The 21,528-nt window shown below is 48.7% G+C and overlaps 2 protein-coding genes across 5 annotated transcripts in view; one reads left to right on the top strand and one right to left on the bottom strand.

The window, feature by feature from the left end:
- The first annotated feature begins 580 nt into the window (after positions 1-580).
- Positions 581-11,303, top strand: sass6 (SAS-6 centriolar assembly protein). 2 transcript variants are annotated; one of them, XM_086223814.1, is made up of 17 exons: positions 581-857; positions 1,400-1,460; positions 1,561-1,640; positions 1,756-1,860; positions 2,427-2,595; positions 2,881-2,958; positions 3,450-3,569; positions 3,773-3,964; positions 4,697-4,891; positions 4,976-5,065; positions 6,448-6,627; positions 6,783-6,864; positions 9,913-10,016; positions 10,137-10,237; positions 10,376-10,461; positions 10,654-10,901; positions 11,004-11,303. In XM_086223814.1, exons 1-16 carry the CDS (start codon positions 796-798, stop codon positions 10,869-10,871), a joined length of 1,923 nt encoding a protein of 640 aa, XP_086079940.1. In that variant the 5' UTR covers positions 581-795; the 3' UTR covers positions 10,872-10,901; positions 11,004-11,303. The 2 variants fall into 2 exon arrangements, with proteins under 2 accessions (XP_086079940.1, XP_086079941.1); XM_086223815.1 differs by lacking the exon at positions 10,654-10,901.
- Positions 11,304-16,450: 5,147 nt separating this feature from the next.
- LOC147250098 (leucine-rich repeat-containing protein 24-like) overlaps positions 16,451-21,528 on the bottom strand; it is an 18,093-nt gene continuing 13,015 nt past the window's right edge. For all 3 annotated transcript variants that reach the window (XM_086224795.1, XM_086224796.1, XM_086224797.1), the window contains exons 7-8: positions 20,959-21,528; positions 16,451-19,614 (exon numbers count right to left, since the gene is read on the bottom strand). The exon at positions 20,959-21,528 is cut by the window's right edge and continues 6 nt beyond it. In XM_086224795.1, coding sequence (XP_086080921.1) covers positions 19,210-19,614; positions 20,959-21,528 — 975 coding nt within the window. In that variant the 3' untranslated portion in view covers positions 16,451-19,209. The remainder of the gene's footprint in view (positions 19,615-20,958) is intronic.

Raw genomic sequence — 21,528 nt, 5'->3', positions numbered from 1 at the left:
GGGCAGGTATCACTCTTCTGGAATGGAGCTGCATCAGTCAGTCTTTGTGCAACAAATGATGAGGAAGCAATGTAGTGAATATATAAATTAATATTCATTGGATTTTAGAATGTTTTAAAAGAGGGAATTTGAAATTCAGAATGTTTATGTGTTTCAAATGGACTAGTTGTAAAATATCAGATTGCTTTGTACAGAGCATGTAACGGTTCTGCTGCCAGCAAAGCTATTGAGCAAAAACAAGCGAAAGGGAAAACTTAAATGGAAGTAAGGAGAAGGGAGCTGAGAGCATCATGAGAAGTCCCTCTGCTGCTGGGGCCAACAGCAGCGTCACCAGGGGAGGTGAGAAGATGTTCCTGGACCTCCACTGGAACTACCTGAGGTGGGAGACACACTCAGCTCACCAGGGACATTTCACCATCCTTTTACAACGTACGGCGTTCACGCTGCGTGCTGTCGTTGTTCCTGAGGTTTTATGCTTCGTAGACTTCCTGGTGTTGCTCCTGCAGGTTTTCCTCCCGGCCGAAAGGTGGCGGCAGCAGCGGCACTGGCGTGTACGCCGCCCGCCGTAGAACATGGGGAAGAAGAAGAAGAAGAAGAAGAAGAAGTCATCCTCTCTTCCGTTTCCAGGGCGATGCAGCTGGCGGCGTAAAAGCGCCAAATCCAAAACGGAAAAGAATACATCATCGACCGAAGTGATGGCTGCGAGCTCCGGGCGCTGGTAGCGGCTTCCACGCGTATGTGTTCCCGTGTCCGGCCCCCTGCAGCTGCCCGGCCCGCTGGTGCGCCAGGCTCAACATGGAGGAGCTGTTCAGTAAAGTGTTACAAGTGAACGTGAGATGCAGAGACTGCGAGGAAAGGTGAGCTACTGATGGTTGTTACAGTTCACAAGCTCTCACAACGAGCGACGGTACCGAGGGGAGACCGAACCCGACCGGGCCGAGTCTTATTTGTGGTGGTAGAACTGTACTGGTTTATACTGGGACCTGTTCCTCATTCATATAAAGACCCAACATTTACCGCAGCTGTCAGTCAAACCCAGTCGAGTTCAACCGGCCACTGACACCACGGCGCGCGGGACTGTACGGGCGCGCGCATCATCATCATCATTATCATCATCATCATCATGGCGTCACTACAGCAACACGTTTACAATGTTGTTTCCAAGAATGTGACATCACAACCAACCAGCGTGGCAGCAGCAGGCCGTGTGTTACCACGTCAGAGGGGTGACATCACTGGCTTCATGGGTGATGTGTTGCTCCTCTGTTTACAGCAACATCTGGCGGCATTCTGTATTATTGTTTAAATCTCCTAATAATCTGAGATTACGTAGCATTAGCATACTGTTAGCATTCACATTTGTTTAGTTTTCAACAGTTTTATTGGTTTGATGTTACAGGAAAGCCAAAATCCGTGTCACCATCGAGCTTCAGTTCACCACAAGTCCAGTACACAAGAGGGTGAGTAGGAGTGGCACCTCAGAAGAGCTTTGGAGTGGTGACTGGGATCCCCGGGCTCAGCTGACCTGTGGTGACCCTCTTGTGCTTCTGTTTACATCAGGATCTTCTAGTCAGACTCACAGACGACTCTGATCCATATTTTCTCTTCAACCTCTTGATATCTGAGGAAGATTTCCAAAGGTTAGTTCTGGAAGGAGTGCAGTGACTTCAGTTCTCAGTGTTTGGATTTAGGCTGATGTGTGTGTGTGTGTGTGTGTGTGTGTGTGTGTGTGTGTGTGTGTGTGTGTGTGTGTAGTTTAAAGGTGCAGCAGGGGCTGCTGATAGACTTCACATCATTTCCTCAGAAGTTCATAGACCTGCTGAATCTGTGCTGTTCGGAGCAGGAGTCAGACAATCCGAGGTATGCAGACACGCAGGCGCCACACTGAATCGGTTCAGCTTTCCGTCATGTGTCAGTATAACCTTCTCGTTTACATTTTTAATAACTTGGGATTAATTTGACTTGGACTCATTCCACTAAAAACTGTTCATGTGTGGCAGCTGGTAAAAATGGACCAGCACCTATCTAGAAGCAGGAGTCAGAGGTTCACGCTCACTCCTCATCGTGTTGTTGGCAGCTAGAGCTGCTAGACGAGTGCAGCTCTAGCTGGTCTGGAACCAGATCCATGACACACACACCCCTGCTGGTCTGGGCTCATTCATCATAGCGTGAACTTCGCTGCTGCAAGCGGTTACCCAGGGCTGCAGGTTAGCGTCCGCTACCTGCCAGTGATTGAAAATAATATGAAACCGTCTTTCATTTGTTGTGTTTTGTATTTCTGCCTTTTCCTACAAGTTTTTCTTCCCAATCATAAAACACCAGTTTACCCCACCAGGCCATCCTGTTGTTGATCCGCCCCCTGGCCTACCTAACAGGTTGAAATTGGAGGGACTGTGACATAATTGTGGATGCTTTGTCCCCCCCAGGTTTCTCTTACACTTGTCATGTCAGTCAGCGGTGCTTGAGGGTCCAGCCAACCTCAGTGTCGTAGAAACTAACGCCTTCAAACACCTGAACCACTTGTCCCTCCGTCTGGCTCAAGGCTCTGACAAACATGTGCGAGACTTCCTGGCCGCGTGTCTCTCCTCGCTAAAGGTTGGTGTGACACCTAGGCTCACTAGATTGGTGAATGCAGACCAGAGGCGCTTTTGTCTGGTTGGGTTCCTCAAACAGAAAACCAGAGAGAAGAATCAAGATCTTGTATATCCCTGGTTTTAGGAGGCTTGGGCACTACTGGTGTACGTGCCTTGTTCTATTCACATGAGTCGACCGGCTAAAGCGAAGAACAGGAGCCAAACATTTTATTGTGTTTTGAAATGTAATGATCTGCATGCTTATGATCAATTACATTTATAAAGACGTGTCATTTCGCTGGAACAGGCAGAACAACGGTCTCTGGAGGTGAAGCTGAAGAAGACTGAGGAGGATCTGTCCCGGCAGCTGACCTACGCCCAGCAGGTGCGTGGATGTTGGTTCAGTGCCCTGTTTTAGTCCTAGGGGGGAAGATCCCAGACAGTCCATCACTTCTGCAGGGGACCGTATAGTTTGGGTGGAGCACATCTGGAGGTGGAGGTGTTCACTGCCGGTGTTTGCTTCTGGAGCAGCACTTCTCTGACAGGTTATACACACACACTGTTATAACTCACCAGTGTGGTGTGTGTGTGTGTGTGTGTGGGGGGGGGGGGTTGTCCTGCTGCCTTCTTGAATCATTCCAGTATCTTTTAATTCATGCTAAATGGGGATTGGCCGGATCTTCTGGTTGACTCAAGTGGATTCTATGGTTGCCTTCTAAACCTCAATGTGCTTTTAAAAAAAAAAACAAACAACATTAGATGTTTCACTGAAATGGAGCTGATTGTGTTTTTGGACCCGGTTTTTATAAGGTGGTTCAATGCCTTGATAACATGAAAGAAGAAGTCACCTGTGAATCGTGTATCATTTTCCCAAAGACTCTTTCTGAGAAGACCAAAGAGTTGGACAAACTGCGCTCCGATTGGACCGTTCAGACCAGCTCTCTGACCAGCCAACATTTACTTGAGTTACAGTCCGAGAGAGAGAAGACCGTCGAGGTAAGACTCCCCCTCTACCAGTACCTCAGTTCCAGTGCTGCTGTTTTGTGTTCCATTCACTAAATCGTAGCTTTGAACCACATGCCAGAAGTAAACTGGCTTATTGTGGTCATGTGGATGCAGGAGGCTGATGATGATGATGCAGCAGCAAGAGTTTAGAGATGCTGGATCGTAGTGGCAGTGACCAGCCTGGTGTGCTTCAGTTACAGAGCAGGCTGCAGCAGCAGGCGGAGCAGCTCCGCCAGGAGCTGGAGAGCGTTCACGAGAAGAGCAGCCAGCAGCTCCAGAGCCGACTGACAGAGCTGGAGGCTTCCTGTAGAGAGCTGACCGAGAGGAAGTACAAGAATGAGTCTTCCATCAGAGACCTGAAGATTAAACTCGTGGGTGCAGAAGAGGTACAACTTCCTTTCCATCAGTCCAGGTCTGTCTGAGAGAGTCATGTGATCAGTTTTATGGGATGGGCGGAGCCTCACCTTCTGAGTTGACGTGACACACCCTGCCCACTTCACCTGAATGAGATGTTTGCTGAACATCTCTGAACATTTAAAACTTAAACACCTTAAGCACCTCCAGCTGAACGACAGCAGCCTGCCTCATTTCACTTCACATCTTAAAAGGAAGCTCAGAACCTGTGGTTGGTTCCGTCTGCAGAGCTGATTGCTGACATCAGGAGAAAAGTACATCAACTTGTGTTCTTTCAACACATCTGTGTTGCTTGGACGACTTCCAAGATTACAGTCGTGTCGCCTTGCTCTGATGGAACACCAGCTACACCACATTTGGCTCTCTAGGCCCGTAAGACCCAGAACCACCTAGAGAACCCCTTGTGTTTTTGTAGATGATCTCCTTAAAGCTGAGTGTTTTCAGTGAAATGTTCTATAACAGATAGTAACATGAAATAAACACCTACAATGAGCTTAATGTGGCCTTCATGCCTTAGTGAGAACACGCTGTGTGTTCTGTCGGGCCTGGTCACGCCTCAGCACTTAGACATCATGAGCGGTTCCTCTGTGTCCTCAGTATCAAGATGTGTTCAACCTACCATCAGCTGTGGTTATAAGCAAGAATATTGTTATCAGGAGAACATTATAATAAACATATTAATAACCCTAATAAATTGTGTTTAGGAGTGCCAGCGCTCTAAGCAGCAGGTCCTGTCTCTGAGGAGGGAGAACGGTGCTCTGGACACGAAGGTCCATGAGAATGAGCGTCTGGTGAGCCAGCTCCAGATGAGGGTGGCTGTTCTGGAGCAGGAGGTCAAAGACAAGGATCAGCTGATGTTCTGCACCAAAGAGGTTCTGGAAGCAACTCAGCAGCAGAAGGTGAGAGCTAGAACAACAACCCAGAGGAGGACAAAGACCAGCAGAACCCTCCATCTTCATCCCTTTGCATGTCTTTTGTTTTAGGAATCAGTGGAGGAAAATGCAGAAAGTAAAGAACTTCAGCTCAGAAAACTGGAATCAACGGTGACATCCCTGTCAGAGGAGCTGATCAAGGTTTGGTACCCAGGAACATCTGTTGGCTCATCAGTCCCAGTAGCTCATCTGCTCCGGCCTGAATCAGTTGAGGAGTAGATGTTCTCGGTGCGTCCCTCTTTCACTGGTTTGGTTTCAAACAGCCCACGTCGAAGCATCATCTGCCCACTTCCTATCATTCAGACGAACTGGTGGGTTTGTTTGTGACGGTTTAGTTTTTTTGATCTGCAAGCAGTGTGGCTGCAGAATTCACACACCCACACCAAGAGAATTGGATTCAAACAGACTAAAGGAGAGAGACTCTCTCACTCACTCCTCTAACGTTTAGACCTCTAATATACTCAAGAAATTGTTTCTACGTCCTATCAGCCAAACATGATGAAGTCAAGTCCAGTCAATTTTATTTCTAGAGCGCCAAATCACAACAAAAGTTCTCTCATGACACTTAACAGGTAGAGCAGGTCCAGCACCTCACTCCTTCAATGAACCTCCACCCAACAATTCTCCATCAGCAGCACATCCTGCAACAGCAGCGACGAAAACCTTTTTTTAACAGGCAGGAAGGTGGAGCAGATCCAGGATCAGTGGGGACGGAGAGAGAGCAGGAGAGCAGGACAGAGACAAAGACAGAATGGAGGAAGACAGAGAGACAGAAGGAAAGAGAGGGACAGAAATAAAGAGAGAGAAAGGAGGAGAGACTGATGGACAGACGGGGACGTGAGCAGGTGAAGCTAGGGTGGTGCCATCCAGGGTACCTGTCTCATCAGATCAGGTGGTCCTCAGGTGTTTGGGCCCAGCACAAGAACTTCAGTTTATCAGTTTAATAAAGGAAATGATGGTCCTCCATGTTTTCCTGTCCTTCAGACAGGCCTCCAGTTTAGTCAGCTGGTTTGTTCCATGTGGATCATTGATGAGTTCAGCTGAGTGTCGTCTGCATAGCAGTGAACATTAATGGAGTGTTTCCTGATCATGTGACCAAGAGGAAGCAGGTACAGGGTGAAGAGGACTGGTCCAAGCACAGACCCTTGTGGAACACCAGAACTGACTGTAGTGGTCTCAGAGGAACCATCATTAACTGGTACCAACTGAGATGACCTAGTAAATATGACCTGAACCAGTTCAGTGTGGTTCCTTTAATACCAGTGACAGGTTCCAGTCTCTGTAGAAGGATATGGTGGTCAATGGAATCAAAGCTGCACTGAGATCTAATCAGACCAGCACAGAGACCAGTCCCTCATCTGGTACCAGTAGGAGGTCACTGGTTCCTTTGACTAGTTCTGTTTCTGTGCCAGGATGAACCTGGAACCTGACTGGAAGAAGTAGGAAAGAATTCATGAATTCTAATTTTAAGTGTGTCTTCTGTCAGAAGTCCGTCCAGCTGACCTCTACGTGTCTCTCCTCAGGCTAATGGCATCATCAAGAAGCTGCAGGGGGAGGTCAGAGGCCTGGTTGGGAAAATCAAAGTCAAGAACACAGTGACTGTGTCTCAGGAGAAGGTGCTGCAGGAAACCTCAGACAAGCTGCTGGCTGCTGAGAAGGAACTCCAGAGGGCTCAGCAACAGCTCCGCACCAAGGACGAGCAGGTAAGCAGGGACACCCAACCCACTACATGAGGGCTGGTTTCACTCACTCTTATTACGTGGTGTGGTACTCTGCCACAGAGTGACTACCAACAATCCATGATGGTCTCATGAATGTCATATTAATACATGATGACACTAGTATTTGTATGTTATAGGTTTCCAACCTGAAGGACCATTTGGAGACGACAGTGCAGAAGCTGACTGAGAGTAAAGAGGTTTTAAAGACCAATGAGAACGGTGAGGAGGCTGGTCTGGCTCCTGGAGGCAGGACTCAGCTGGGTCCTGCTGTGTGTCTGTGTGTCATGGTGTGTGTGTCACACTCTGTGTGTGTCGTGTATATCACGCTGTGTGAGTGTCTGTCATGCGTGTTGTGGTGTGTGTGTGTGTGTGTGTCATTGTGCTATGAAGCAGCTACGGCACCGACTCACAGGTATCACTACGCTTCATGCTGAGGCCTCCATATCTTCTTAGCAACAGACACAAACATTTCCCAAATGCCAAACTTAAGGTTCTTGAGCAAATGTTAGTACTCATTCAAAACTGGTGGACTCACAAAGTCTGGGGTTGAATCCTAGAGATCAAGTTTGGGACTAAGTAGATTCAAAGGTGGTGGCACAGCAGTTTGATCTAAAGCAAGACTGAGGGATCAGCTAGAAACTGTCTGGCGCTCAGCAGCAACAGGGACTGTTGGAACGTTCAGACAACAAAGTCAGAGAGAACACAGCTGCTACCAAGGCCAAAGGAGGCCACCCGGAACAGGACTTGGCACTATTACTCTGTGGTTGCTCTGTGGCAGACATTACTAAACTTAGCACAAAAAGTAAGGACATTCATGTTTAGTGGGTGATTTCTTTGTTGTAACGGTGCTTCCTTCCTGGCGCTAAACCCGACACCGTCTGAAAGCCCGTTTGCTTCGCTTTTGAATGGAGCCTCATTCATCAGGAGTGCGCGTTTGCGGGCCGAGCAGCGGAGCTGAGGATGAGGGTTGCACCCATGAAACCATTGCCAAAACAGCTGATCTTGCCGTTGAGGCGTGTTTGGTGGATTGGATGGTTGGCGCTGTACTTGAAGCCAACAATTTCTAACCTGGGCTTTAAGATGGACAGTGATTTTAAACTGGACCGACAGATAAGTGAGGTTTTTAAGTCCAGCTTTTTCCACCTTAGGCAGCTGGCAAAGGTTAAACCTCTTCATGCACAAGAGCACTTTGAGACAGTAATCCATGCCTTCATCACGTCTCGGCTGGATTACTGTAGCGCACTTAATGATGGAGTCAGTCAGTCCTCACTCACACGTCTCCAGTTGGTCCAGAACGCAGCCGCTCGTCTTTTAACTGGAACACGTAAAGCTTGGTTTATGCTTCTGCGTCACGGCGATGGCGTAGACCCTACTCTGTCATTGAGCATTGGAAGTTCTGCATCGAGGGAACGCGTTTCTCTGCAATTCACAGCCAAGCCACTAGGGGTGTGTGGCTGTGTCCCTGTGTATGGTTTCGGGGGGCTCTTGTCGGATTCCTTGGTGGTTGCACTTGCGGACCTCCTCGATAACCCTTTCTTCGGCTTGGTCCACAGAAACTTTAAAAATGGCGGTGTTGTTGTGCTGAACCGGAAATGATGTTCTGAGTGGACCAATCTCAGTCCTTGATGTTAACGTCGCAACACGTAGTCAGGATTTTTTGGAGGTGCATGTCAGGCTACGGAGGAGGGTCCACGTAGGGGTCTGTGTTGATGGTGAAGGTATGGCATCGCCGTAACGCAGAAGCATAAACCAGGCTTAAGAGGGGGGACATCACTCCCATTCTGGTCTCCCTCCACTGGCTGCCTGTGCATTTTACAGTTCATTTTAAGATTCTTTTATTTGTTCTTAAATCCTTAAATGGTCTGGCCCACCTTAGCTCTGTGAGCTGCTTCCCCCCTATGCTCCTGCCTGGAGCCTCACGTCAGCTGACCAGCTGCTCCTGGAGGTACCAAGGTCAAAGCAGAAGCTCCGAGGAGACAGAACTTTTTCTGTTGCTGCTCCCACTTTGTGGAATGACCTCCCTCTCCTCATTATACAAGCTCCCTCACTGTCGATTTTTAAAACTCGTCTTAAAACCCACTTTTATTCCTTGGCTTTTGACCCAGCAAGAGACAGCATTTGTTTCATTGCTTTTATTGTTTTATTTACTAGTTATTGATGTTCTTATGTTTTTATGTTATGTACAGCACTTTGTGTCAGCTGTGGTTGTATTTAAAGTGTTCTAAAAAATAAGCTGAGTTGACAAGACAGAGAGACAGAAGGAAAGAGAGGGACAGAGATAAAGAGAGAGAGACAGGAGGAGAGACTGATGGACAGACGGGGATGTGAGCAGGTGGAGCTACGGGTGGCAGCTGGAGCCTCTTCAGGTCTGGAGCCTCCTCCAGCAGCACCAGGATCTGGGATGAGGGGAGAAGAAGAGGAGTTAGTAACACGTCTGAGGACAGGAGGAGGAGAGAGAAGCCCAGTGCATCATGGGAGATCCCAGCAGTCTGAGCCTATAGCAGCAGATCTAAGGGCCAGCCTAAGCAGTCCTGACTATAAGCCTGATCAACAAGGAGGTCTTTAGTCTGCTCTTAAACCTAGAGAGGGGGTCTGGGTCCTGGACTGAAACTGGGAGACGGTTCCACAGGAGGGGAGCCTGATAGCTGAAGGCTCTGGCTCCAGTCTACTGTTAGAACTCTAGGAACCAGCAGGAACCCTGCATCCTGGGAGTGAAGGGTTCTAGCTGGATCCTAGGGGACTAGGAGCTCTGTCAGGGATGAAGGAGCCTGACTGTTGAGGACTTTGATGGGAGAACAAGAAAGAGCAAGAAAGGGAGAATTAATATACCAAATGTGTTGCTATGTTTATCATTGTCTTTTTTCAAATTTTTATACGGTGACATTTTAATGTTCACGTCGTCCTATTTCGTCCTTTTCTGCTCCATCATTGAAATGTTGTCCCTTCACAGCAGGTTAAGTCATTAAAAATCACATTTCAAAGAGTGTTTTCATTTACATGTTAACATTGTCCAAGGCCACACATACAAGTGTGTTAAAACGATCATTAAAATAAAGTGTACGAGTGATTTTCGATAATGTTTTGTTCTATACCTCACCTGAAATATTCGCAGGGCAATAATGCAGTTCAGTGCATTATGAACACATCCAGTCAGCTCTAAAATATTGCACCAGAATTGCATTCAGTCTTTTATCTTCAGATTATGAGCGTGTGGAGGTGAAGGTCCAGGAGTCAGTGTGTCCAGGTTCACGTCTCCTCTCGTTCCAGTCATAGGTTGGCTGAACAAGCAGCTGAATGAGAAACAGCTGTCCAGGAAGCTCCCTGAGAGTTTGGAGAGTCCTTTGGCTTTCCCATCAGCTGCAGGACTGAGGGTACGACACCGGCGGCGCACCGGGAGTGCCATCATCTCCATCAAACTCACTGAGTGCACCTTATTGTAGGTGAAGTGGTGCAAGTAGTAACAGTGATGCTGGCCACACCTGTGTTTCCAGGTGCAGTTTTATCCTCACCTGGGTCAACCTGCTGTGGGTCCTGCGGTGGCTGATGTCACTCCTGCTGACCAGCTTGCGGTGCAGCCAGCCAACCAACAGATGTGAGTATGGAAGACCGCTTTCCTCTCCCACCGTCTCAGCCTGGCTAGAGGGCGGCGCAGAGGCTGATGAAGACATGCCAACAGGTATGTCACTGCTGCAGGAGACACGACTGACACACGTTTCACTCTTGTCCTCAGGAGAGACTCAGCTGGTCTGGATTCAAAGTACTTTGAGAGGCGAGATGACAGCATCCCGATCTATGGTCTGTCGGCCAATCAGAGCGGTGCGTTCCATCAGGATAAGATGTAGCTCGTCAAGTAGAGAGCTGTATAGCTGGTGTGTGTGTGTGTGTTTGGGGGGGGGGGGGTGCGTGTTACAGGAGTGTTTGTGTAGGCTGGAATCGCCTTGGACTCTATGGAGTGTTTTACTGCACTTAAAGTGAAATTTCACCCAAAACTTTACTTTGCCTCTCCAGTACTCACTAACGGAAGTATTCAGCTCACTAAGAAGCTCCTCCTCCATCACTTCTTAGTGACTCCAGAGTGCAGGAGGATCCAGCCATGTAGATTTAGCTTGAAGCTAACAGCAGCTAAACTGTCCAGACACGTCCGTCACCAACTCTCCAGGTGGTCTGGTAGAGTCCAGGACGGAGGTCAGGGACCCCCTAACACTTGGACTGGAGATCAGAACTAATGTGCTTTTTTCTGAAAGTGCACAACTCTGGTACATGTTCTCCGCTGTACTAGAACAAAGAATGAGTATGAGAAGCAATCCTAGTGGGGATGGTGTGGCGTGACCGGCGTCTCTGTGTCTCCCTCTGCTCAGGGCCCCCCCAGCGCAACAAGCCATCCGCCTACTTCTCTGCCTGAAGCTAAACCTGGAGGATTCAGAACACGTGTGGACCGGTTCCAGCTGCAGGTGCAGGGGGAGGAAGCTCTGGTTCATCATCTCTTCATCCTCTGAATGAGTTGCTGAAGTCACCTTTGTTCCAGTCTAAACCGATTGGGGGTTCCTCTATGGGTTTGTGGTCATTGTGTAATGTGTTAGGGGTATTGTGTAATAAAGAGTACTTTGGTTTTTAGTGGTACATCTTTTGTCACATTTAAGTCTCAATGAAAAATAAACTGTTGCACTTCATCGGTTGTTGATGTTTTTGAAATCCAGTCAAGTTTCTGTCTCTAAACCTATCCATCTGTCCCTGCTGCCTCCCTTCCAGTAGACCAGCTGTAGAACCTCCATCCTAGTAGAGCAGGACTAGAAACTTCCCTCCTAGTAGAGCAGCTGTAGAAGTTCCCTTCAAGTAGAGCAGCTGTAGAACCTCCCTCCTATTAGAGCAGGTGGAGAACCTCCCTCCTAGTAGAGCAGCTGTAGAACCTCCCTCCCAGTATAGCAGCTGTAGAACCTCCCTCCTAGTAGAGCAGGTGTAGAACCTCCCTCCTGGTAGAGCAGGTGGAAAACCTCCCTCCTAGTAGAGCAGCTGTAGAACCTCCCTCCAAGTAGAGCAGGTGGAGAACCTCCCTCCTAGTAGAGAAGCTGGAGGACTTCCCTCCTTGTAGAGCATGGGGAGAACCACCCTCCAAGTAGAGCAGGACGAGAACCTCCCTTCCAGTACAGCAGGACTAGAACCTCCCTCCTAGTAGAGCAGGTGTAGAACCTCCCTCCGAGTCGAGCAGGACGAGAACCTCCCTCCCAGTGGAGCAGCTGTAGAACCTTTGGCATTACTTGTTCTACCAGCATGTTGATGTTGCAGCTATAAATACTCGTGCCAGTAGTACTAGCATTACTAGGGGTATCGCTTGTACTACAAGTTGTCATTGTACTTGAAACAGTACTACGGGTGTTACACGTACTACTTGTGGTAATATCAGTACTACTGGTGGTACCATTACTACTAGTGGTAGGAGGTGTCAGCCTGAGACTCTGCAGGTTTGCAGCCTCCTCCTCCAGCAGCATCTGTCGGGGGTCTGGGAGGTGAGAAGCACCAGGACTCCTTCGTCCTCTGTCCTCGTGCTCTCACGTTCTACCTGGTTGATCCTGCTAGCGTTTGCTAGCCTCAAGTGTTACGCCGTGCTAGTCGAAGCTCTCATTTGTCAGTACGAACTCAGATCCTCATTGAATGAAACTGTAAAAGCAGAGACGATAAGGCAGTGAGATACAACAAGAACACAAGTAAATACACAAACAGGATTTGAAAGAATTTATCTCATTGCCCTTCGGTTGAGTCGTCACTAAAGGAATCTACTTTGTTTTATATTTGCTTATTTCATGATTTTTTAGATTGATTTCAGTGTGACACTGAGAAAACGTCTGTCAGTCACCACATACTGAGAGATTCAGAAGGAATTCTTGTACATGCACCAAATAAATGTTTGGTGTTGAGAGCTGTGGCATCTGCACACGGCGGCCGACCGGAGATGGTTGCATCATCAAGATGGACACTCCCACAGGTTACAGGGAGCCCAGGGGGAGCCTCGTGAGGTCCTGCTGGATAAGGACTAATTGTGCGCACGGACCTCTGGAAGGTCTGACCACCTGATGGTTGGGTCTCAGCTCTCCGGCAGGGAAGACTCACGGTTCGTTCCCACCTCACTGTCGTTCTGTTTCTCAAAGTCTACCTGGAGGCACCAGATGTTCTCCTCTGGTGTAATCTGAGGTTTTGTACCTTCTAGACCAGAGAAACTAAACCTGTATCTCTTACATGGCCTCGAGCAATCACAATTGGGACAAAGTGCAGAGGGGTACAAAGAACCCAGGTTCCCTGGCTACCTGTCAGCTTTAAAACTGGTTCTAAGATCATTTGATTGGTTGTCAAAGCTTCTCCCTGTTTATCAGATTTGTCATATGAGCCCTCAGCGGCCTCGTCACCATAGCAGAGCTCACAGTGAGGCATCTGCAACGCTGGCGGCCCACAGCCGACCGGCACATAGCTAAGACCTGCTTTTGTGATCAAGCTGTCCGAACTGAGCTGTGGAGTTTTTGCCAAAGCACACCTGGAAGGTCCAGTGGTGATAAATGAGTAGCAGTGAGAGAGCGCTTGCTTCAGAGAGGCAGGTGATCAGAGCGTGTTGGTGACACACAACCAACACCACAGGGGACGGACCAGTCCTGCTCCAGGATGGTCAGTCCACATGCTGGTCACCAACAACCTACACCCTCACAGACATACGTTGCCATGGTGAGACCAGCGGTTGCTAAGAGACCACAGCAGCTTTAGAGAACCAACGTTAAATTCCTCCATCCATGTGCGATCTTTGGGTCTCTCCTTCAGTCCAGAGCAGGTCCACATCTGGGGTGCATGAACGTACAGCTCTGTCGAGGTAGAGGGGCGGTTCAAGACCCCATCAGGGTCCCCGCAGGATAAACAGAGTGGAGTAGAACATCCTCACCATCATCACGTCCTGGGGAGGAGGACAGAAGCAGGACTCATCTCTGGTCTCCCTCCTGGGCTCTCAGCAATGTTTTTGAAACCAACCACAGGAACAAGGATGTGTTAAAGCAATAATGCAAGTAACAGCTGAATGTGACATGATGGCATTGCAGCATCACTGATGTAAACCAACTGGAGTTGGTGTCAGCGTGCTCTGTCTGAGGTTCTGCTGCTAGTGCGCTCCCTCCTCAGCGCAGGGGCTCAAACACCAGGAACTAAATAGACCAACAGACGGGTAACCAGTCGCCCGCCTGCTCCCATCACAAAAAAGTCTCAGTACGTAACAATATTCCTGGAAATGTAGATTGGTCATTTACCTTCAGGTGATCACACACACACACACACACACACACACATACACATATATATATATATATATATATATATAGACATGGTCAAGACCATCTGCTGGCGTTAAAACCGAGCATCAGAATGAGGAGGAAAGGTGAGCTAAGTGACTTTGGACGTGGCATGGTAGTTGGTGCCAGACGGGCTGGTCTGAGTGTTTCAGAAACTGCTGATCTACTGGGACTTTCAGGCTCAACCATCTCTAGGGTTTACAGAGAACGGTCCAAAAAGAGAGACTATCCAGTGGGCGGCAGTTCTGAGGGTGAAAATGCCTTGTTGGTGCCAGAGGTCAGAGGAGGATGGCCAGACTGGTTTGAGCTGATAGAAAGGCAACAGGAACTCAAATAACCACTGGTTACAACCAAGGTATGCAGAAGAGCATCTGAACGCGCAACACGTCGAACCTTGAGGCAGATGGGCTGCAGCAGCAGAAGACCACGCCGGGTGCCACTCCTGTCAGTTAAGAACAGAAAACTGAGGCTACAACTCGCACAGGCTCACCAAAATTGGACAACAGAAGATTAGACAAACATTGGCTGGTCTGATGAGTCTGGATTTCTGCTGCGACATTCGGATGGTAGGGTCAGAATTTGGCGTCAGCAACATGAAAGCATGGATCCATCCTGCCTTGTATCAAGGGTTCAGGCTGCTGGTGGGGCTGTAATGGTGTGGGGATATTTTCTTGGCACACTTTGGGCCCCTTAGTACCAATTGAGCATCGTTGCAGCGCCGCAGCCTACCTGAGTATTGTTGCTGACCACGTTCATCCCTTGATGACCACAGTGGACCCATCTTCTGATGGCTACTTCCAGCAGGATAACGCACCATGTCATGAAGCTCGAATCATCTCAGACTGGTTTCTTGAACATGACAATGAGGTGACTGGCCTCCAACGGCCTCCACAGTCACCAGGTCTCAACCCAGTAGAGCACCTTTGGGATGTGGTGGAACGAGAGATTCACATGATGGATGTGCAGCCGACAAATCTGCAGCAACTGCGTGATGCTATCATGTCAATATGGACCAAACTCTCTGAGGAACGTTTCCAGTACCTTGTTGAATCTGTGCCACGAAGAGTTAAGGCAGTTCTGAAGGCAAAAGGGGGTCCGACCCGGTACTAGCAAGGTGTACCTAATAAAGTGGCCAGTGAGTGTATATGTGCGTGTGTATATACTGGTTACTTTGAAAGTAAAGTTTTTTCAGAGAAAACTGGATGAAGCTGACGTACTTTTATACTTGAATACTAGCAACCTGCAGGGCCGGTCAGAGCAGCCCAACCCAGCACAGCATGACCTTTAGAGGTCAGGGGTTGAAGATGGAACATGCCAGAGCACTGCAATACTAAAATACCATCCAGAATGCATTTTGATACTTCAATCAATCAACATTCAATATCAAATACCATCCCTCCATTCACCCATCCATCCATCTCTCCATGTTCTCCCTCTTCTCCTGTTGAGGGTGGTGGGGGTGGAGCCTATCCCAGCAGCCTTCCCCCTGGACAGGTCACCAGTCCATGGCAGGGCCAACACATAGAGACAGACAACCATTGGCTCTCCCAGCCACGCCTACGGTCAATTTAGAGTCTGGATTAACCTGGTCCCTCTTGATGTCTTTGGACTGTGGAGGAAGCTGGAGTACCAGAGAGAACCCAGCAGGAACAGGGAGAACATGGAGACTCACCCAGAAAGACCCCGTGCTCCAGCCGGGGCTCCACCCACAACCTTCTTGCTGGGGGCCACAGGGAGGACCACTGCTCCACCGGGTAGCCAATATCAAATTCTTATATGCTTGATTGAAGTACAGTTTTGAATGGAAACTTTAACCAGAATAGTATTTTCCCCAGGAATTTCTACTTATACTTCAGTAAAAGAACTGTATTCTTCTTCCCCTACTGTGATGGACACTCCTTGACCCGCCTCCCTGACGACCTACGGTTGCAGATGATGTCATGGCTTCTGATGTTGGCTGGTACTGGACCCCATTAGCTCCTCCTGGGTTCAACATTTGACAATGGGACACTTCAAGACCAATGACAGCCGATAAGACATTAAAATAAATTACAACAAAGCAGTAGCCAGGGGTCATCTGATATGGGAGTTCATGGTCTCACATGGTGACATCATCGTAACATCTGGTGAAGTCAAATGTTCAAAAATGGAAAGTCAGAAAGTCTGAATATCAAAACGTGACAGGGGCAGCGAGAGAATGGTCAAAGCAACCTTGTGTCAAAAATCATCTCAACACAACTACTGGATAATTTATTTTATGCAAAGACGAATTTTTCATCTCCACAGGAAAGTCGACCCCAGCGGCCGACCAGCAGGAGCACATCCTCGTTCCTCCTGCAGCTGGAACATCTCTTTGAACGCTTCTCGGCTCTACGGGGGGTAAACAAGTAGCTGAAGAACGCGCAACACTGGCTCTACTCTACAGGGTTGATTTGACTTAGTGTGAAACATGAAAACAGGAAATAAGAGAGCAAGAGCAAACCGTTTCCAGTAGAGGTTTATTTGACAGTGCAGCTTCCTCGTCTGCGACAATATGAATCTTCCAGGTGACCCGGGAGGGACCCCAGTGGCGGGAGTGGATATCCTAAAGGGATTTTTTTGACCAGTTTTGCTTTCTCCTCACCTGCATGAAACACTGTTGTTCAGGCACTGCTGTCCATCATAAAGACCCTTGTCCCAAAGACCATGGCTGAGAATTCAACGTGTTGAGAGAGTGACATAAAGTAAGACTGCATTATAGGCATTCCCAGTATACCCTCTTCCCTGTTGACAAGAGTGCCAACAAGTCAACCCAACATATCTTGACAAAGCACTGACACAAAAAATAACGTGACAGCTAGAGGGCCCTGGGACAGCCCGTACAGTACCTACCCCGCCATGCCCCCCAACACATTTACATCAAAACCCATCTACAGCTTTTGGAGGTTTCCTGCAACTACACCAAGCAACACCAGGGATCACATGACCCCTTTGGTGGAGGGAATTACTTGAGATGATGTTGAGCTCCTGTTTCTCTGGTGGTTAAACAATCACAAAATCACTCCTGGTTGGAACCCAACAGTTGTGTCCATTGTTCATACGTTTCTCTTATGTGACAATGCTACAAGTCTCACCACCTTCCCCTGGAATCAGCGATATTCTGCTCAACTTTATTGGATTTTTTTTCTGGTGACAGCTTCCTGCTAGAAAGGAGGTTGATGAGAAGAAAGATGGACGAGCCATCACAGTGCAGTTATGAGCTGTAGAACCAAACAAGCGTAAAAACGCTCTGTAGCGCTGAGGGAATGTTGCTGCTCTGCAAGCAATAGCATCGCTGTGCTCTCCCAGCATGCACCAGACCACAGACAGAGAGACTGTCAACCAACACTGCCAGTTTAAACTTAGCAACTAAATACATCACTCATTATTGTAACCTGTACCGGACACAGATTACGGTGAGATGTCTGAGCTACAACACTTGAAGTCAGGGTGTGAGCTGGGTTGGTTGGTGGATCTCTGGTTGATCTGGGAGGATCCCAGGGGCCGCTGTAACCCTGTGAGATCAAGGTGTTCACCAGCTGACTTCCACTGTAGCTTGTCTGATATCATGAAGCTGGTCATGCTAAATTATTCAGATCTCCACTGTAACCAGGTGAGGGCAGTAGACTGAGCTGTACACTCCCCAGCTGACCAGCGAATTTACTGGTAGACACTGCAACCTTTGCCACAGGATCTTGGCATGGACCAACAATCACATGACAAATGAATGGAGGAAAATTCAGAAGTTAATAAAAGTTCTGTCACGTCGACTGACATCTATTCACGGGTGACTACTTTTTGCTCCAGCAACTGCTGGAAAGATCTGAACTTTTTTTATGTGCGTCCCTTAATTTCTCCTGCTCCAGTTTAGGACATGAAGCCTGGATTACCACTCATATTCATACTGGTCGAGCTGGCTCACCTCTTACCTGCTGCCACCAAGCAAAAATAAAGTGAAGCGTGGCGCCAGGCAGCGCTGCGAGAGCTGGGCTTACAGTCCTGGTGCAGTTCCTGTGCAGCTACACACATGTGGCTCCATCAGTGCTCCAACACTGAAGTGTTCAAAGAAAGTAGACGGTTTTCATGAATTTCAAGAAGAGTGAGATCAAGAACACTAATCGCGGTGGAAGGATGAGCCTGGATTCAGCTGCTAACGGGGGGGGGGGGGGGGGGGGGGCTGCAAGGGTGAAGGACTGAAGGGTTGTGTCGCGAGAAGTGGAAGCTGACCATAGTTTGGTTTTATGTGTGCAGAGAACAAAGACTGAAATGAGCGACTTTCAGCTTGTTGAACTTCAGGTGGGCAGCAGCATCGTGACTGAGCGGTAGGGAAGGACGCTATGGTGTAGTCAAGGCAACAAAGCCTGAACCATTGTGATGGAGATGAAGATTCTTGTTTCACCTGCTCGTATCTGGACTGGAACCAGCTTCATGATAACAGTTTGCCTGTCTAGTGCTCTCAAACAGTGTGAGACAGATGTGCTTTCACTGCTGCATCACTTCCTAATCACCCCATAAAGCCACCCATGTACGTGTAGCTTGAAGCTCATCGCCATCTTGGACAGACAACTACACAACTGTCATAAATGTTACTGCTGGCTCTTTCTGGAGTCACAGAGACGTGATGCAGCAGTGAGCTCACACTCAGCTGTACATAGGAACTTGAAAAGCTAAATATTCTTCTGGCTGAATAACCGCTTTAAGATTGCACTCAGGACAGAGAGACAACCAGCACTCTGTCGTGAACTTCAGCAGTTGTGTTTACCACCCACATCATCTTGGAAGGCATGTCCCCCTCCTCAGCCTGTCTGCCACATTGCTGTGTTAACAGCATGTCATCATTGTGTGGCACCACAAAGGGATGGAGAGGAAGCACATGCATGGGACAAACTCAGTGGGACCAACTGTTCACTAGAAAACAAGGAAGAGGCTGCTCCAGAGTACACAGTACAGTAAAGGTAGTATGAAAGTAGTTCTGATCAATCTGACCCAGATGTTCAGGATGTACAGGATACGTCAGCTGACTGAGTGGAGGTCACGCAGTGGTTGGATGGTCACTGTGTGCTGGCTCCGCTCTGCTCCAGCAACCACTGGTTGACGCCTGCCACGTCCCCTCATTGTCAATGAGTCTCGTAGAAAGTAAAGACCACAATGATGAGTTCAACTGTGAGAGTCCAGGAAGCTTTGCTCAGACATGTTGTGACAGGCCTGTTCTGAACCACCGGCCCCTTTAGCAGTGGATCTCGTAGGCGATCTGAGAGTCCATGAACAGGCCTGTGTGGTTAAGAAACATCCCCTCAGCCTCTGACGTGATCACAGGCTCAGCCTCCCCTCCCTCCCCGGCGATTCTCCTCATGGTCCGTACATCCCCCTCCTGCTGCTGTTGTTTGTTGGGGGCCAGAGTGGGACTCATGGTCTGGCCCGGCCCTGAGGACAGGGTGTGGCTGGTGGTGTCAGATGGAGCAGAGCAGCCCAGGTTGGTGGTGGAGACAGATGTGGGTGGAGCCGGAGGCAGCACAGGCTTGGCTCGGTTAAGGACGTACATCTCATGGCCACGCTCGTCACGGTACTCCTCCAGCTGAGCAAATGTGGTTGGGCCATCAGAGTAGTCATTGACGTACAGGATGCTCTCCTCCTGCAGGGGGATGTACAGGCCTCCATCACTTTCAGCTGCATCAATACACAATACTACTGAGACGTTTGCTTTCAGTGAACAAGGGTTTGACAGCTGCTACATGTACACCAGCGTCCTCATCAACCTGTACATGAAGACACTTTTACTGCATCAATATATTTACTCAGTTTAATAAAGTAAAATTATCATTTCACTACAAAAACTAGCATTTTAAAAGACAAAACCAAATATGAAATCACACTTTTCCAAGTTAATATTCGATACCAGGATAAAGCAGTTAGTAACTCCAGGATGTAGAATCAGTAACTAACTGGTACTCATCAATGAGCATAGAAACGTTCTACTGTCTCAGAGGTAGAAGTCTGTCTCTCTTAGCAAAAGAACAGGAAGAAAGTCTGGGCAACTGGGGGGGGGGGGGGGGGGGGCGTACCACCAGCCACTGCGGCCCAATACCATTATAAGAAAAACTCATCGACACTGGGACAGTGATGGTAGTCACTGGTCTCTAACTAGTGTCAGCAGTGTATCAGGTGTATTACAGGAGTGTGTCAGGAGTGTTACATGAGTGTGTCAGGAGTGTTACATGAGTGTGTCAGGAGTGTATCAGGTGTATTACAGGAGTGTGTCAGGAGTGTATCAGGTGTGTTACGTGAGTGTGTCAGGAGTGTATCAGGTGTATTACAGGAGTGTGTCAGGAGTGTTACATGAGTGTGTCAGGAGTGTATCAGGTGTATTACAGGAGTGTGTCAGGAGTGTTACAGGAGTGTTACAGGAGTGTGTCAGGAGTGTATCAGGTGTGTTACAGTGTCATATGAGTGTGTCAGGAGTGTTACAGGTGTGTGTCAGGAGTGTGTCAGGAGTGTCTCACGAGTGTATCAGGAGTGTATCAGTTGAATGTGTAAAATGACTTAATAGCCTGCAAGTTTTATCAATGAAATATGAGAACGAGTTGCAGCAACGAGTCTATGGAGTGTGTGCTGGGCTGGAGGAGGACCAGCAAATACCGATACCAGTGCGTCTCATAATACACAAATAAAGTATCGTTGCAGGCATGATTATGACTGAGTTTCATCAAAGATCCTAAATCTTACACACACTGGCCCTCCAACATAGCACTGAATTCAACTGTGAGTCTGTACAGAGGTCCAGATTACTCATTACTCTTTGACAGGTGTGTATTTTTACTCAGGTGTCTTATCAGTTGTTTCCTGTCAGATCACTTTTGGCTTCGTTGTCACAAACAAGTTTACAGTTTTTTGTGGATGTCATGCAAACTGTGGCAGTTCCCAGCTACTTCACCACACCAATTAGATGTTTTACCTGTACAGATGAACATTAACACACCTTCTCAGCCGTGTCTGCCTCTTTGTCTGGTTGGTGATGGCGGCTGTAGATCATGGCGACCAGCAGCAGAGCGGTCAGAGCCAGCAGCGAGATGCCGACAGCAATGGCCGTTTGAGTGGCAGCTCCCAGGGCACTGAAAGCCATGCTGCCCAGAGCATACAGGGGCTCCCGGCTCACATCGGAGCCCAACACAGGGCCGGGGCTCCTCAGCCGGGGCCAGACAGGTGAGTATGGTGGGGACACCTGGGACCATGAGGCCCAGATGGAGGAGGAAGAAGAGGAGGAGGACGTGGAGGAGTTGATGGCAAGCTGAAAGGTCACCCTGGCCAGGCCGCCTGCATTCCAGGCTTCACACTCATAAAAGCCGGCATGAGCCACAGTCACATTACTAAGAAACAGCATGCCGCTGCCAGTGTCGGGGTCAAAGCGCTCGCCATCAGTCTTCTGCAGGCTGACCCGGCCTTCCTCTGAGGGCTCCTCGGCCTCGCCCAGCCCCCCTCCTCCCACTCCCAATTCCTGAACCAGGCCTCTGGGAGACAGCACCACCTTCCCCTGGGATGCCTTCCTCCA

This window comes from Aulostomus chinensis, chromosome 14, assembly GCF_037954235.1.
Source record: "Aulostomus chinensis isolate RoL2024-O1b breed Wild chromosome 14, RoL_Achi_v1.0, whole genome shotgun sequence".
Lineage (NCBI taxonomy): Eukaryota > Metazoa > Chordata > Actinopteri > Syngnathiformes > Aulostomidae > Aulostomus > Aulostomus chinensis.
The sequence above is the reverse complement of the archived record's forward strand: the minus strand, read 5'-3'. Positions and strand labels throughout refer to the sequence as shown.